Source organism: Lagenorhynchus albirostris, chromosome 10 (assembly GCF_949774975.1).
Source record: "Lagenorhynchus albirostris chromosome 10, mLagAlb1.1, whole genome shotgun sequence".
Lineage (NCBI taxonomy): Eukaryota > Metazoa > Chordata > Mammalia > Artiodactyla > Delphinidae > Lagenorhynchus > Lagenorhynchus albirostris.
Window position 1 is genome coordinate 61,546,354 of NC_083104.1, and position 16,474 is coordinate 61,562,827.

At 35.6% G+C, this 16,474-nt stretch overlaps 1 protein-coding gene across 4 annotated transcripts in view; it reads left to right on the forward strand.

Annotated features, from left to right (window-relative positions):
- HMGCLL1 (3-hydroxy-3-methylglutaryl-CoA lyase like 1) overlaps positions 1 to 16,474 on the forward strand; it is a 137,742-nt gene that overhangs the window by 67,990 nt on the left and 53,278 nt on the right. For all 4 annotated transcript variants that reach the window (XM_060164112.1, XM_060164114.1, XM_060164116.1 and 1 more), the window contains 2 exons: positions 2,020 to 2,168; positions 12,800 to 12,863. In XM_060164112.1, coding sequence (XP_060020095.1) covers positions 2,020 to 2,168; positions 12,800 to 12,863 — 213 coding nt within the window. The remainder of the gene's footprint in view (positions 1 to 2,019; positions 2,169 to 12,799; positions 12,864 to 16,474) is intronic.

The window sequence follows — 16,474 nt, forward strand, 5'->3', positions numbered from 1 at the left end:
CACATAATGGCTCTTCCAGTCTAACCATTCAAGAATTAAAACATAGAAATACAATTACCCATTTTGATGAAATTCTTTTGAAAGTATATTTTGTGCTCCCCACTTAAACAAGGAATACAAAATATAACAAAGATTTCCCAATACGATATTATAATTATTAATATTATTGTAGTGGATAATTATTTTTGTTACTTTTTCTGAGGTTGCTGTTGTTCCTGCCCTCTACATGGTGCTAATCACTGTCTTTGGAATTGCCTCTACCAACTTTCCTTATTTGTCTTCCGGTTTGTTTCTTCCAATCCTATGTGCCTTGGGAATTTATATGCCGAGAAGCTTTCGTAATTTCACATACTAGAAGAATCAGTGTAGTTTTAAGTAAAGGCTTGAGGTGTTATGCTTACATGGCTTTATTGTAAAAGTTGAGCAGCAGCTATTTTTGGTATTAATGGATATTTTTCATTTTTGTATTTGTGACTTGGTTGCATGAAGTTGAAATTGTGGGTGCTAGTTGGTGTATCACCTATTAGTGTATCTTGTGAAACCACTTTTATTTGAATTAATACAAATTTTATCACATTGTAAAGAAAGACAGAGACATTTTAAGAAATTATAAATATTGCTGTCATCCGGTCCTAAAGAAGTAGGGAATGTAACCACCTTGAGAAAGATATGAGAGTACACCCTCAGGGTAGCATAGAAAGTAATAGGAGAAACTTTGGCTTGGGAGTCAGGCAAGCCTGTGTTTGAAACATGGCCCCAGAACTTTTACTAGCCTTGGGACCTCCTCTTAGTGTTTTAGTCTCTTTGAGCCACAGTTTTCTCATCTGTAAAATCGCCATAATAATACTTCATTTACAAAATTGTTTGTGGATTAGAAATAGGGCATGCAAAATACAACACCAGCATATAGTAGGTGTTCAATAAATAGTACTTTAATTTAGTTAAATTAAAAAAAAATTTTAAGTGAAGTATAGTTGATTTACAATGTTGTGTTAATTTCTGCTGTACAGCCAAGTGATTCAGTTATATATATATATATATATATATATATATATATATATATACGTTCTTTTTTAATATTCTTTTCCATTATGGTTTATCATAAGATACTGAATATAGCTCCCTGTGCTATACAGTAGGAACTTGTTTATCCACAAAATTTTAATTTTAAAGGTTAAAAATTTATTTTGGATGGAAGAGTGGAAACCAGTATTTTTTAAAAAATGTTGGAGGAGAGATGACAGAATTTTTTTTCTTAATGTATTAATAGGGTATCATAGAGAAAGGGGAATCTAGGCACAGTGCTAGAGATATATTAATAGAAAGTCTTAAAAATCCAGCTGGAAAACTAGGAGGCTTGACGTTGAAAACAAGAACTGGGAAGCCTGGAGGGAGGAGAGAAGATGGCCAAAGGGGCAAAAGGGAGAATTGATTCGGTCGACATTTTGGATTTGAAGACTTGCAAGAGGATTAAGTTCTTAAGACACGCAAGAGTTTGGTTGTCACAGTCAAGGTATGAAACAGTGGAAGTGAGGTTAAGAGATAGGGAGAAAATTTGGAGCAAAATCTAAATGATGACTTGGAAAAATATTTTTCTGTTGGATGGTAAGAAGAGAAGAAAAACAGAAAGCATTTACTAGCCTCAATTTTAATAATTAAGTAAAAATAAAGTTTTCCATAGATATCAAGAGATTTCATTGTGGTGCTAGTATTTTCCATAATTACGGTTAAAATATTGCTGAGGATAACTTTTAGGAAAGGCAAAATTAAATTGGAACATCATCATTGTATATTCTGTGATTTATGAGTGTTGTAGTTTGTGGAATTATTGTGCTATCATAAAATATTTTTACATTTCGAAAGTGTGTATGCAGCAAGTTGAGAAAAATCTAATTTAAAATTTTAAGCAGAATGTTAAAGAATTCAAGTATTCTTTTACAGAGTAGTTAACATTGCTTCTGCTGCTCTTGTTTATGTTTTTGGAATTACTAGCTTTGGCCTTTGATTTGTATTTTTCAGGTTGCCGCTGGAGCCACTGAGATCTCCGTTTTTGGTGCTGCCTCTGAACCCTTTAGCAAGAAGAATATTAACTGTGCTATTGAAGAAAGTATGGAGAAGTTTGAGGAGGTCGTTAAGTCTGCAAGACACATGAATATTCCAACACGAGGGTACTTATGAAATCCCACAAATTCTATTTAGTTCATTAACATCAACTGTTAAAGCTCTTTATGAACTATCTAGACATTGTTTTATGACGTATAATAATATACATAGGGTATCTTATTTATACCCTGATCTTATGTGATCAGGGCCATGATTATATACTTATTACTATAACTACCTCATTAATATCAGCTGATAATTTATGAGGGCGTATCTAGCCCTTATGTTGTCATTTGAGGTCAGAGGGACCAACATCGCAACTGACATTGTTACTCATTTTATTAATTCCAAATTATCCAAATGCAGCCATTTTTGGATCTCAGCCTAGTGTAAACAGATAGATTGTTATGAACTCATAGTAGCATTTGGAAAGGAATCATCTAATGTGGTTTCCAAATTTTTAAATTTTTTAAAGAACCATGCTTTTTCTTCAAAGAATATATTGTACAGAAATTCAATAGATTATGTAAAATGTAAAATTGAGAACTGTACTGGGGCGCTGGGCCCATCATTCCACCCATTCAGCCTCCCCTTAACAGCTGACTTCCAGGTTTTCTCTGTGTGACCCCCAAAGCAAAATTATTTGGGGAAGGAGAAGAGAGAGGAAACTGGTTTAGTTCTTGTCTGCTTCCAGGACAGCAGGGGAGCATCTAGTGCAAACAGGCTCTATACTCAGGCCCATGTCTGTGAAATGTATAATAAATTTGCTTTACTTAAGAAAGAAGTTGTTTCTCAGACATTAGCTAATTTTCTATTTTTATAATTATGGAGATATGATAAACATGCCATATCATCTTTATAAATTAAAATGCATAGTGTTTGTAACAGAAGGCTGAGTGCTGTCACTGGGCTTAGGTGCCGGTTGTATTCCCTATGGTTGAAGTAAGCAAAGTTCATAGTGGCAAGAAAGATTCAGTCATTAGTAAGAAAGACAAGTGGATCCAATTTGGAGTGACTGGATTAGAAAAGGATTGGAATTCAACCAAGGTCATTTGGAGAGCAAGTAGAATTAGATTACACCATAGTTAGCTATCTTGTTGGTTTGCTTCCTTTTTTTTTAACTTATTTTTCCTTTCTCCTTAATAAATTTCCAACATGACTTTTTAAATATATAAAGATATTTTTGTAACTGACATGCATACATAACATTCAGAGGGTGTGCAAGAAAGTTTAAAAACCAAGATAATGTATTTCCATAGACAGAAAATAAAGGATGTCTTTTCTTAAGGCAAAAGTTACATAACCACCATCAAAAAGGAGAGATGTCCTTTAAGTTTCTAAATTCAAAAATACATAAGTCGCTTTGTCTCTCTTCCCTCTAAAGGAAAGGAAAAAATGAAGATGCTGTTCTTCTATTTCAATTTATGTTTAAATGTGGAGTAAAGTAATTCACATTGGAAAGTTGAAAAAACACAAAACTCTAAGAAGTCAGGTACATGTAAACTTATGCTTCAAATGGGAAGTGTTTTTTTTTAAATGTTGAAAGATGGATGTGAAAAAATTATATAATAACAAATTTTATCATTTTAGTTTTTATAAAATAGAATAGGTAACTTAATAAGGCTAATAGAAACCCTAACTCCCCTTTAATACTGATTGCTGAACATTTAATATTGTCCTATCAATAAAGAAACTTCTAACCATGCTACAACCTAAGAAGTTTTTCAGGCTTTGATAAGAAGAGTACAGAAGTGCAGATGGATGAGAACTCACCCACAGCCAAATGAAATCAGTGAAAGTACATCAGAGACTTATTGTAGTTATACTGTAGACAGATGTATGTTTTCCAACACAGAATTCCTTCCTTTGGAGAACAAGCCCCCAATTTTCTGAAACACTAGTCATTTTTAGAACTATGCCTTTGGATGGATGGATATGAGTTCACTATTTGTGCAGTTGAAAATTATCTTCTCTCCCAAACTTTTACAGAGTTTAAATTAGATTTTATTTTCACTGGCAATCTAGAAGGTAGGTACTCATTATTAAAAGTCATAGGTCATTGGTACTCATTTAAGGGAAAGAGCCATGCTCAACTAGTTGAACCTGAAGTAGATGCTCCAGCCAGTGTTACTATGGCAACAGCTGCATCAACATGGACCATCACCCAGAAAATGTATATCGCCAGCTGCTGTCAGATTTAAAGGCCATGAGGCAGGACACATTTTATAAAGGCTCACTAAAGCCATTTAAGCTTCTATAAAAACAGTAAAGTTTCATATGTTCTAAATAGCAGCTTTTATTAAAATTATGAAGCCTATTGTTTGTTTCCTCCCGTCCCAGAAACACACACATACATATGCCTATGTACACATTTTTATACATGCTCTGAACTTTATGTAACATATGGGACACATTGAGGAAAGACATGGTGCCAGATCGTTGACATAAAATGCAGAGTCAGCTAACTACTGCTGCACATACAGTGTATGTTAGAGAGCAATGAAATGTCTACAATTTGGACTTCATTCTTTAATGTGTATTTCACATATGTTTAAAAAATGTAGGTTATTTTTCTCTTATTTGTTTAATTTTTAAAACATTAAAAAGACAGAGAAAAATAGAAGCCTGTTATAAATTTAATCACTTTCTTTCCTTTTATCAATGGCATTTATTGAAAGAATTATCCCTTGGTTTGTCAAAATCTGTTTAAAATTGAAATCCCTCTGATATGAAGTAGTGTTCTCATCTATCATATAAGGCATTCAGATTTTTTTTCTTTTTTTTGTTGTTTAATTTTTAAATTTAAGCTTATTTTTTTTTATACAGCAGGTCCTTATTAGTCATCAATTTTATACACATCAGTGTATACATGTCAATCCCAATTCCCCAATTCAGGCATTCAGGTTTTATTCCTTTTTGTTTGAAGTGAGTATCAGCTTCTCTTTAATGACGTCACAAGAATCACATGCTCACTCTTCTTGTGAAAATATTAATTTAGAAAGGAAACTATCTCTAAGGTGCCTTATTCATTTCATTATTAGATGCTTATAAACATGTTATAAATTCACAAAGTCAGCAGGTGTGCATATCAAAGCAATGTGCTTTTACATGATAACATCTTAGGCCTTTTCTATAAAATGGCCTAGAATGATCTGATCCATGATTAACTTCGTGAAAGTCTGAGCCTACTGAATGTTGAAAGAAGTCAACTGATAACACTTTTAGGAGCCAAACAAAATTATTCACCCACTGTTAAAAAAAATACAAATTGCAAAAATATTTCACCATGAACGGTCAATGCTGAATTTATTCTCAAATTCCCAGAAAAAATAGACATACAAAATAATGAGAAGGAAGAATAAAAAGCAAATTAGCGATTAAACTAATATAGACAGCCACAGATAACATTTAGGTATGGAAAAACAAAGACAGTTTTAGGATGCGATAATGTTTTGCAATATGATTAATATTGCAATGTGATTAATATTAATAGATATTTTGGAGGAGACAAGGAATCAGGGTTTCATAGAACCATAATGAGTCTAAGGTGCATATTTTATATAGCTCTTCACCTACTGTCACCTTCATCACCTACTTTCTTCTTATACAAAACCAATGAAAACCCAATTGGTTTTTAAATGCTTCTGAATAAAATAAAAATAAAATAAAATTCTGTATCATTTATATCAGTGACCAATTTCTTTGAGGAAAGACCCTCAATGTTAGGAAATTCTTCCTGTGCTTAGTTATTTTTGACTGGTTTCCTAACTCTATATAATTTCTAGCCTTTAAAATGGCAGCCATTTCTAACAGCTGTGAAGTCAGGGCTCAGTGTTCTTTCTCAAAATGGTCAGCTTTCACTGGATTTCCCTTGGAGAGAGAATTTGTAACTCAACACGTTTCTTCAAGAATTTGCAGCCTACTTGTTTGTTAGCCAAACCATCTAGGTCGTGTGAACATGTATTTTCTATCCTTCCCCTGCCTCATGCAAAATGTCATTATGGATCCTGATCCTGAAATAGCAGCCTTCTTGAGTAAGATAATGAACCTCCTTGTTTAGGGCTTAGTGTTTTAAATACACAGTGACTGGCAGGCAGTGCTTCTCATTGATGAAGCAAATGTGTTCCATCAGGTAATCTATCCCAGTGGAACTCACTTGCATATATGGCACCATCTTCCTATAAGTGGACAGTTTATTGGTCAAAGTTTCTTTCCAATTTCTACTGTTAAACTGAGGCCTTTGCATTGGTGTGGAAGAGCAATTCAAATCATCATCTACCAAAATATGGCACATGAAACTCTAATAGTGAGACATCTGTTAAAACTATTTTCTTTTGTACATATGTTTTGTTTGAGTTCAACTTATTTTAGCCTCACATATTATTCTGTCACGGCTGTCTGCCAGATAACACATACCCAGCTACAGTTAATATGTGTAAGTTGTGTTTGTGAAGTCACATCTAAATAGCCTTCATGTACAGCTTTTGAGCAAAGAATGTGTTTTGTCATTTCTCGTGAAATTTGCATTTTACAGGAAAAGGAGAATTTTAGCAGAATTGCTTTTTGAGACCAAGGGAAGGTCATTATTTCTTATATCATCCACAGAGATAAGTGCATGATAGGCTCTCAACTTTATTTATAAGTGGCTTGTTAATAATGCAATGCTATTTTATATTGTTTGTAGGTTGATATATTCTTCATGGGTTCATCAAACTTGTTCCTATATTTAAATGTCTTAATTACCTTTAATTGACATTACATGTCATCTCATCTCATCACCTTTGGCATTGTTTTTCTCTTCTGAGGATAGCAGTGGTTGACTACACTCCAAGTGTTTGTGATATTTATTGAAGGCTTTTACTCAATCTTTTGGTTCCTTTATGTCAGGATGATTTGAGGAACATGGGCTAATTGTGGGAAGGTAGACCTGAGTAAGGCCTAACTGTAGGTTATTTTTCATGATTCAGTTCTGCTAGGTAAAGTTGTTAAAAACTTGAATGCTTCTGTTTATCTTTTATCATGATTTTGCATAATATTGATAAATGGCCGCAGCAAGCACAAATAAAAATAAAACAACTCACATTTCTATCCAGAGTTTATTATAATTTTAGTACAATTGGCTGTAATATGGTTGGTGATTCCTGTATTACCCTGTCATCCTATGTAATGTTTAAAACATGGTTCCAAGTCTGAACTCCCAAATATGTGCTGTCATCTCTGACTACAGAATTTAGAATGTTAAGAACCTGAATCTGGCTATACGTTGATTGTAAAGATTAGGAATTTCATAGGAAATTATTCAGAAGGTTAAAATGACATCTTTACTAACATATTTTTGCATTAATTCATTCAAGAAATATTGTTTTATATAGTGTGCTCTCTTGTGATGCTATGTGTAATAATGAAAATGAAAAAAAGGCCTAACTTCGAAGAGTTCCCAGCAGACTGGGGAAGTAATATGTATAGAGATAATTATTATATGGTCAAAAAAGCCAAGTACTTTAAGAGACATGCAGATAAATCCTATGAAAGTTCAAATTAAGACTGTATTAAATTTCTCTGGAGTTATTTGTAGAAGCCTTCATGGAGGTGTCAATAAAGTGAAATCATTAAAAATGGGTAAAGATGTGGAAACATAATCAGAAATGATGGCCTCCTCAGGCAGGGTAGGAAATCTACAAAGAGCAAAGGCATAGTGAAGAGAAATCTCCAGAAATGTTTGGATAAGTGGGAGAAGTTTATATTTACTGTAATAAGAGCTTTTGAGGCCGTGAAATGCAAGAGAGGTAGAAAGATGAGGCTTCACAAATTGCTGAATTTGAATATCAAGTTTATTCAGTAGACAATGGCAAGCCATTAAGGATTTTCAGAGTGTAAAAATATGCTCTAGGAATATTATTTTGGCAACAGATATTGGAGTGCAAATGAGGGAGTGGTGTGAGACTAGAGGCAAGGAGGGCACTTAGGTGATGTCTGTGACCATCCTGGGGAGGGGCTTGGGTACTGTTCTGTCCACGTGGGCTGGCGCTGGCAGAGCTCATATGTTCTAGAGCCTGGAGGGAAGAACCAGCCAATGCTGGTTAATGAACGTGTTCTCAAAGCTGACCTTCAAGTGATTTAGTGACTGAAAATGACTGTATCTGTTTTTTTTTTTAATGGCAAATGTGGGGAAAACAGGAATGAGCATCATTTTGGATCTATTGAGCTTCATATGCCATGTGAATGTGTCAAGCAATCGATTTGTAATGTTCATAAGAATATTGGGAGTTTGTTCCTGGAAGAGAGACTATAGGGGACTGAGTTGATACAGAGACTCCCTTTTCTGTTCCCATTACAGACACATAAATATAACAACTTGTAAAACATATAGCCAAGCTCAGAAAAGAAAAGAAAGTCCTCAGATTTCATCAAAGAAAGTGTGGTAAGGATGCAGGCTGATGCCACTAACACACGGGGGTATCTATTCCAGATATAATCCCTGGTGGCTTGGAAATGGGATTTTAAAATCTATATGGGAAAAGATAGGTGTTCTTCTAAGACTGGATTTGGAACTGAGCGTTCTTGGAGCCTGGAAGCACTTCCTGGCCAGTGCAAAGTCACTGGAATACGTGCCAGTGTTATGGGTTGTGGATTTATGACATATGAGTATTGTGGAAACCCAAATTGAGAAATGAAGGTAGGCATTTGCCTGGGAACTGGTAAAGTGTGCAAGGCAAGAGAAAAAGGAAATTAAATATCCTTTATAGGAACATTAAAATAACTCAGGACTGTCACTTCAGGACCTTCTACAGAAACTGAAATCACCATGAAAAGGCACTAATGGTAAAAATTACAGGCCACATGAGGAAACAAACTATCCTAAGAAAAATAAGTAGAAGAAAAAGAAAAAGCAGGAGAATTTTCACTGAAAAGAAGGACATAGAATAATTTGAAAAGGATATTGTAAATTAATGCTTAACCTATTTATAAAGGCAAAGGAAGAACATAATAAAAGAACAGGTCTTTATGGAAAAACGAATGAAGATTTAAGGAAAAGAAATGGAAATGAAAAATACATGTGTTAAATAAAAGCAATAATTGCATTGAACAGCAGATTACAGTTGAAGAGAGGATTAGTGGTCTGGAAGTAGAATTTGAGGAAACTTCAATCATGAAACACAGAAAGATAATAGAAATTTTGAAAGTGAAATTAAGAGAGAATGCCTAATAGAATTCCCAGAAGGAGAAAACAGGGAAAATAGATATTTTGATGAACTAGTACTTTGATGATTTTCTAGAAGAGAACAAAAGTATTAATGTTAATATTGAAGAAGTATAACAAGTCCTGACATACTCATTATAAAATGTAGAATATTAGGTATAAACAGATAATCCTAAAGCAGTAGAGAAAAAATTACTATAAAAATAAAGGAATTATCATTAGACAGAAAAATTCTCATCAGCAAAAACTGAGATGAGAAATAGTGAAATAATATGTTCAAAATGGCAAAAAAAAACCCTGTCAACCTAGAGTTCCATACCTAGCCAAACTATTACACATTGATAAAAGTGAAATAAAACCATTTGTTGACAAAGTAGTCTGCAAAAGTCTATCCTTGCTGAAAAAATTACTAAAGGCTGTAGTTCAATAAAATGGACATTGAGCCAGAAGGAAGGAATGAAAAGAAAAAAGAAATGGAGAGGTTGCAGGTCAGGGCTTCAGCAGAGTAGAAACTATTTGGAATAGGTCTATAAGAAATCAACCACCAGCCAATTCAATATGGATAAATGTCGTGAATGCTGTGGGTCCAATCAAAGATAGATGCTGTGGGGTAGCAGTGAGGAAATCCCTGAGATTAGATACTCTCATGGCTGTGTAACATCACTTTTACATAAGGGTGTCAATCCAACAATCCAGGTGAGGAAGTATTGCTAATAGTTGAGTGGTTTTCAATTTTGGCAGCTTAATGGAACTTTGAAAATTATTTTAAAATAATTAGTGGCTAGATTCTATTCCCTGAGTTTCTGATTTAATTGGTTTGGAGTGTGTCCTACCCAACAGTGTCTGTTTTGATTTTTAAGCTCCCTAGGTAATTCTGTACAGTCAAGATTGAGAAGCATTGTAATAGATTGTCAGAGAAGTGCAGAGGTCTAGAAACTGACTTCTGCCACCAGTCAAAGCAGACGTGGTAGCCTATTCTCATCATGAGGGAGACCATTTCACACTCACAAAAATCCCTCACTTTTTACAAGTGGTTGGCAAGCTTTTTGTGTAAAGAGCCAGATAGTAATATTTTAGGTTTTGTGGGTCAGATGGTCTTTGATGCAACTACTATTCTGCTGCTATAATGCAAAATATCCATGGAATATAGGTAAACAGATGGGCATGGCTTTGTTCCAATAAAATTTTTATTTGCAAAAGAGCCATGAGCAGGATTTGGCCTCTGGGACTTAGCTTGCCAACCTCTGTTTTCGAGTGTTAAAATACAGTTAATGAGCACAGTTAAGAACCATTGCATTCACTTTGCAGAAAGTAGCCCCACATGTGAATAGGTTAAAGAAGGGTGGAGAAGAACATATGAAGATAACATGCAATGGAGAATGAAGACCAGGCCAACCATAGACCAGGGAAGGACTCAGAGGGAAAACTCTAGTGAGTGAAAATGCACATGGAGAGAGTTAGGGTCATGGCATAAAGGGGCAGCTATAGCCAGGTTGTTACTTTTCAGTTAAGAAAATGCTAGAGAGGTTTGTTTGTTTTATATTGTCTTACATTTGTTGGGTTTCTTTTGCTTGTTTTTGCATTTAGAGGGATTGCATGTAAATGAATAGCTTGGACTTTCTTTTTAATCATATCTAGATATTTGGGGTTCAGAATAAATGTACCTCTCTTTTCAACACATTATCATCATTGTACCTGAATTGATAGATAGCTAGTGGGAAGCAGCCACATAGCACAGGGAGATCAGCTCGGTGCTTTGTGACCACTTAGAGGGCTGGGAAAGGGAGAGTGGGAGGGAGGGAGATGCAAGAGGGAAGAGATATGGAAACATATGTATATGTGTAGCTGATTCACTTTGTTATAAAGCAGAAACTAACACACCATTGTAAAGCAATTATACTCCAATGAAGATGTTAAAAAAAAAAAGAAAATCCTTTTTCATCCCTTGCCACCTTCTCCAGTACTATGTTCACATAAGAACATTTTCTTTTCTGCGTATCTTGAGTAAATTTATACAAATCATTTGAATATTAAGCTTAAATTATAGTGATTGAAAGAGCAGAGAGACGGGTTTCCTGTCCAGCATAGGCTTTCAAATTTTACTTGACTTTATCCTCTTTTTCTCCTTCTCTGTCCTCATAACTGCTTGCCCGGCTTATGGAGCTGCTTAGTTATTTTAATTCCAAAACCCAATTTTTATTCACATTTTAATACTTTTGAAATTTGGTTTTATCTTTAAGATCAATGAATATGTATTGAATTATTGAATCTATATTTCATGTTTTTACCCCAAAATCTGTTGTGAAATTAGTGTATCTTCCAATTGACAGCATTGTTTTTTAAATTGAGGTATAGTTGATTTATAATGTTGTGTTAATTTCTGCTGTACAGCCAAGTGATTCAGTTACACATACATATACATTCAATCAAGGAAACATGGGATCATCTTTGCTCATGTTTTTGCCTCCATCTTTGGTACCCACTTCCAGAATTTATGAAGAGTTGCATTTCTGGAAAACAAACCTGATCTTGTCATACGAATGTCTCAAAATAATTTTCAGGGATCTCAAAATTTCAGTTCCATGGCACAGTATTCAAGGGCTTGCTATCTAAAGCCTTTCATATTCTGGCCCAAAGAACACGGTTTCCAGCCTTCTTCCCCACAACCCCTCTCTCCCTCATGTGAATTGCTTCATTCCTGATGATCAGACACATGGTGCATTATTTTAATACAAGTGTTGTAAAATCTCTGAGAAAACTTTAATAAAATGGGATTGGTGTTGAGCTGAAAATAGCTAAAAGAGGCTTTTTTCTAGTTTCATACTTTAAGATGGAAATGTATCATCATCCTTGCAAGAAAGGCTTGACTTTTTATATTAAATTGTTGAAGAAACTTATGGAATATCTTTATTTGGAGCCTTTTAAACATAGACTAGACACTCTTCTGTTGGGGATGATTTTTAGGTACACCCATGAGAGATAAACAAGGTGAACTTTGAGGTTGTGATCAGTTCTAGGAGTTTGGGGGTGATTAATGACTGTATCTACGTGAGGCCAAAACAGCCAGATGGAAATGAAGAGACAAATTCAGTTTGTCATCTACATGCTTTCTATGTGATTCCAAAGACCTGGATATTTAACAGTTGAATGTATATACTTATTGAAATAAAACAATATATTTCACTGGTATTTTCTGCTTTGAATGTTCACGTATTGCTATAGTTTAAGCAATCTCACGAGATGAACACTTGTCTTATTCCCATCTGCCATCCAATAACGTATATCAAATTGTAATTATTAGAAAAATTAAAATGTGAGTTAAATTGAAAATGTTCCCAACTGTTTTTGTTTGATCTGAGAATAATAATGAAGGAATAGAGTAAAATAAATTTTCTTGATGACTCTTTGGCTATTTCTTCATTTTTATAAAATGGAAATTAGGAAACGGCTTATCCATCAGATGCATATTTATATGGCTCTGTATTTTAAATTTAGGTATGTATCCTGTGCCCTGGGCTGTCCATATGAAGGAAACATCACACCGCAGAAAGTAACAGAAGTAAGATATACGCCTGGTTTTCTGGTTCATGGTAAAATGATGTGTATTATTTTAAAAAGTGGGCTGTTTTTCCTAATGTTTTTTGCATTTGCACAACTAGACCAAGAGAACCATGGACTGGGAGGCATTTATTAGATCACTTAGATAATAGTTTTATTTTAACACTAAGGACTTAGATAGTGCCTATTACTGTCCAGAGTTAACATTTGATTCTTATCATATGGGTGTCCAAAGTTTGAGGGAATAAAAACACCTGATTTGTTTTTATGTGAATAGAACATATTGAGCAACCTTTCTACTTTCTATCAGAATTCTGGGGCGGTTTTTGCACATATACTCAAACTTTGCCTTGGTTGCTCAGGTAGTGTCCCTTTGTTGTCTCCTGCGTATTTTGGCATTTGTATCAGAGTACATACTGCTTCCATGTTTTTGTTCCTTTGAGATTCTATAGCTCTTTCTGCTGAGATTCAAGTTGCTATTATTCCAGAGCAATTTTACAGCAATTTATTATAGTCATTAAGGACCTACTTATTGAAGTTCATTTTCTACTTCCTGTTCCTTTTTCTTAATTGATACCAATGAATACAAAATGCTTGTCTTTGAAATTATATTAGACTCAGAAACTCATTTGTATATGAAATAGCATATTCTTGTGCACTGCTGTTAAGGTTAATTTTTATAAGTTTAGGGATGTGGTGCTGAAGCAGTGAAGATGGGATTTTTAGAATATCGAACTTTAGACAGGATAAACTTTCGGTTTGGCTAAAGCAATTCCTGTTTTGTGTATTCATTTGAACTGCAGATGTTTCCAGTGAGAGATATACCATCATCTATTAATTAAGCAAGACAATTGCCCACAGAGGCAGATATATCAATACTATAAAATAATGAAACTTAAATATTTAAAAAATTTTATTGAAGTGTAGTTGATTTACAATGTTGCATTTAATTTCTGCTATACAGCAAAGTTACTCAGTTATACATATGTATTCTTTTTCATGTTCTTTTCCATATGGTTTATCACAGGATATTGAATATAGTTCCCTGTGCTATACAGTAGGACCTTGTTGTTTATCCATCCTATGTATAACAGTTTGCATCTTTATGAAACTGAAATTTTACAGTCCTTCGCTGGCATGGGACCCTTCTAAGGCTCTGTTATTAATTTGTATTCACAACTATATATCCCTTTTTTAAAAACAAGTTTACTGTTTTTATTATTTTTTTAATTTTTATTTATTTATTTATTTATTTATTGGCTGTGTTGGGTCTTTGTTGCCACGCACGGGCTTTCTCTAGTTGCAGCGAGCGGGGGCTATTTTTCATTGCGGTGCACGGGTTTCTCATTGCAGTGGCTCCTCTTGTTGCAGAGCACGGGCTCTAGGCATGTGGGCTTCAGTAGCTGCAGCACGCAGGCTCAGTAGTTGGGGCTCACGGGCTCTAGAGCGCAGGATCAGTAGTTGTGGTGTACGGGCTTAGGTGCTCCGCGGCATGTGGGATCTTCCTGGACCAGGGATCGAACCCGTGTCCCCTGAATTGGCAGGTGGATTCTTAACCATTGCGCTCCCAGGGAAGTCCTTATGTATTCTTTTCTTAAAGAACATTTCCAAAATAGTATAACTTCAGACTCCACAAAACCTGAATCCAACTCTGCCTATACACCCACCCCTGGCTTTTCTTCCTTCTGGCTTGTGCCACCTCTGGACAGACCACACACAGTCTCAGGCTCTGCATTCCTGCTCCATAATATCCAGGGTGTTGCTGAAGAGAATCCTGGAACAGGCAGATTGGAAGCATTAGGAATTCATGACCAGCGACCTTACCTGGTCTTCTCTTCCACACTACCCTGTGTGGAACAACTCCCTGTCTTCTTTCCAAAATGACTCTTGCAGACTGTGTTCCCTCTGTTGAAGCCTCTAGCCCTTCCTGTCGCTTACTCCCCTGTATATGCAACTGCAGAGCCCTTCCCACTGATACTCGAACATGTTCAAGCCTCTTCCATGTGAAAACTTCCCTTCCTTAAGTCAGCATCCCTGGCACTCTTGTAGCCCTTGGATTGCCTTGACCCCACACTTAGGATTTTCCTCCAGCCACTTGAATGGAAGCCTCATTCTTCTCTATGTGGCCATTAAGAAATTCCAGCATTTAATAGAGAGTTTTGAGGAGATTAATTATCTATGTGAGGCCAAAAACATACAGATGGAAATGAAGAGAGAAATTCAGTTAGTCATCTACATGCTTTCTATATGATTCCAAAGACCTGTATATTTAACAGTTGAATGTATGTACCTTTTTAAATAAAGGAGAAGAAAGAGGAGAATCAGTATTATGGTTTTTTTTATCCAAGTGTCCATCCAATAATTGTCTCCTACCTGGACTAGGTAGCCCTTCTGAGTTCCCTTCAAACTATTTTTGATGTTGTATTGATACTGCCTTTCTGAAACATAAATCCCATTATGTCACCACTACTCCACATTTGGTCAAGGCTTTCTACTGCTCTTATGATAGACACCTCAACCAAAATCCAAAACCCGGTCAGTTTGCAAGGCTGTGTGTACTGTTTGTACGCTCTGCCCCGGGCCTTCCTCCCCAGCTTTATGGAGCCCCATTCCCCCTTGGTTTTTGCTTTCTTGTCACATCTGTCCTTTGCATCTGACCTTCCCTCCTTTTTTTTTTCTTTGGCCACACCCTGTGGCATGGGGGATTCTAGTTCCCCCGACCAGTGATTTAACCCGCGCCCCCTGCAGTGGAAGTACGGAACCTCAACCACTGGACCACCAGGGAATTCCCATGACCTTCCTTCCTACTTGGAATCCCCTTAGTATTTGATATTTCAGCTGCCTGAAATTCCACCTGAATGTTCTTCTCACACCCTTCCTCCGCAACCTCTTCCACAAGTTGATGCTGACTTTATCTCAGGCTGTCACTGAGGCCCTTCCTGCTTGACAGATCTAGGTCAATTTCCTTTGCTACATGCTCTTAGAATCCTGTTTCTTTGTTCCAAAATTATTATGTTAGCTGTGTTTACACATTCCTGAGTGGAATTGATTAGGGTCTGTCCTCACTTGACTCCAGATTCCATAATACCTTGAGCCTGGACCCTTAACATCTGCATCCCCATCATATCCCAGCATCTAGGGCAGCACCTGATGTAAAATAAGCACCAAAGACACACATAAGCCATGAGTTAAGGGGTGACCATGTGTCTGATTTTGCACAAAGTGATTTTTATATATTCTCATTTTCACAACCAAACATGTCAACACTCACTTCATCATTATTATTGTGATTTTGAAAAATTAATTAGTAAGGCTTAGAAAACATGCTAAGTAATGGTGTTTTATTGTTTGTATTTTACAGAATAGGGGCTGAGGCTTCAAAAGGTTCATCTTCTGCCCAGTATTACATGACTAGCATTTGTGGCAGCTGAGATTTCAATCCAGGCCTGTCTGATTCCAGAAGCCATGTCTTTGTCAACATACCATGCTGCCTTCATTAAAATTCATATTGCTCTTTGAAAGTAACATTAGTTATTTGGCTTGAAGGGAGCACAAAGTTTACCAAACTCAAGAGCATCTATTTATGAGCTAGAAAATTTAAGCCAAAAATAT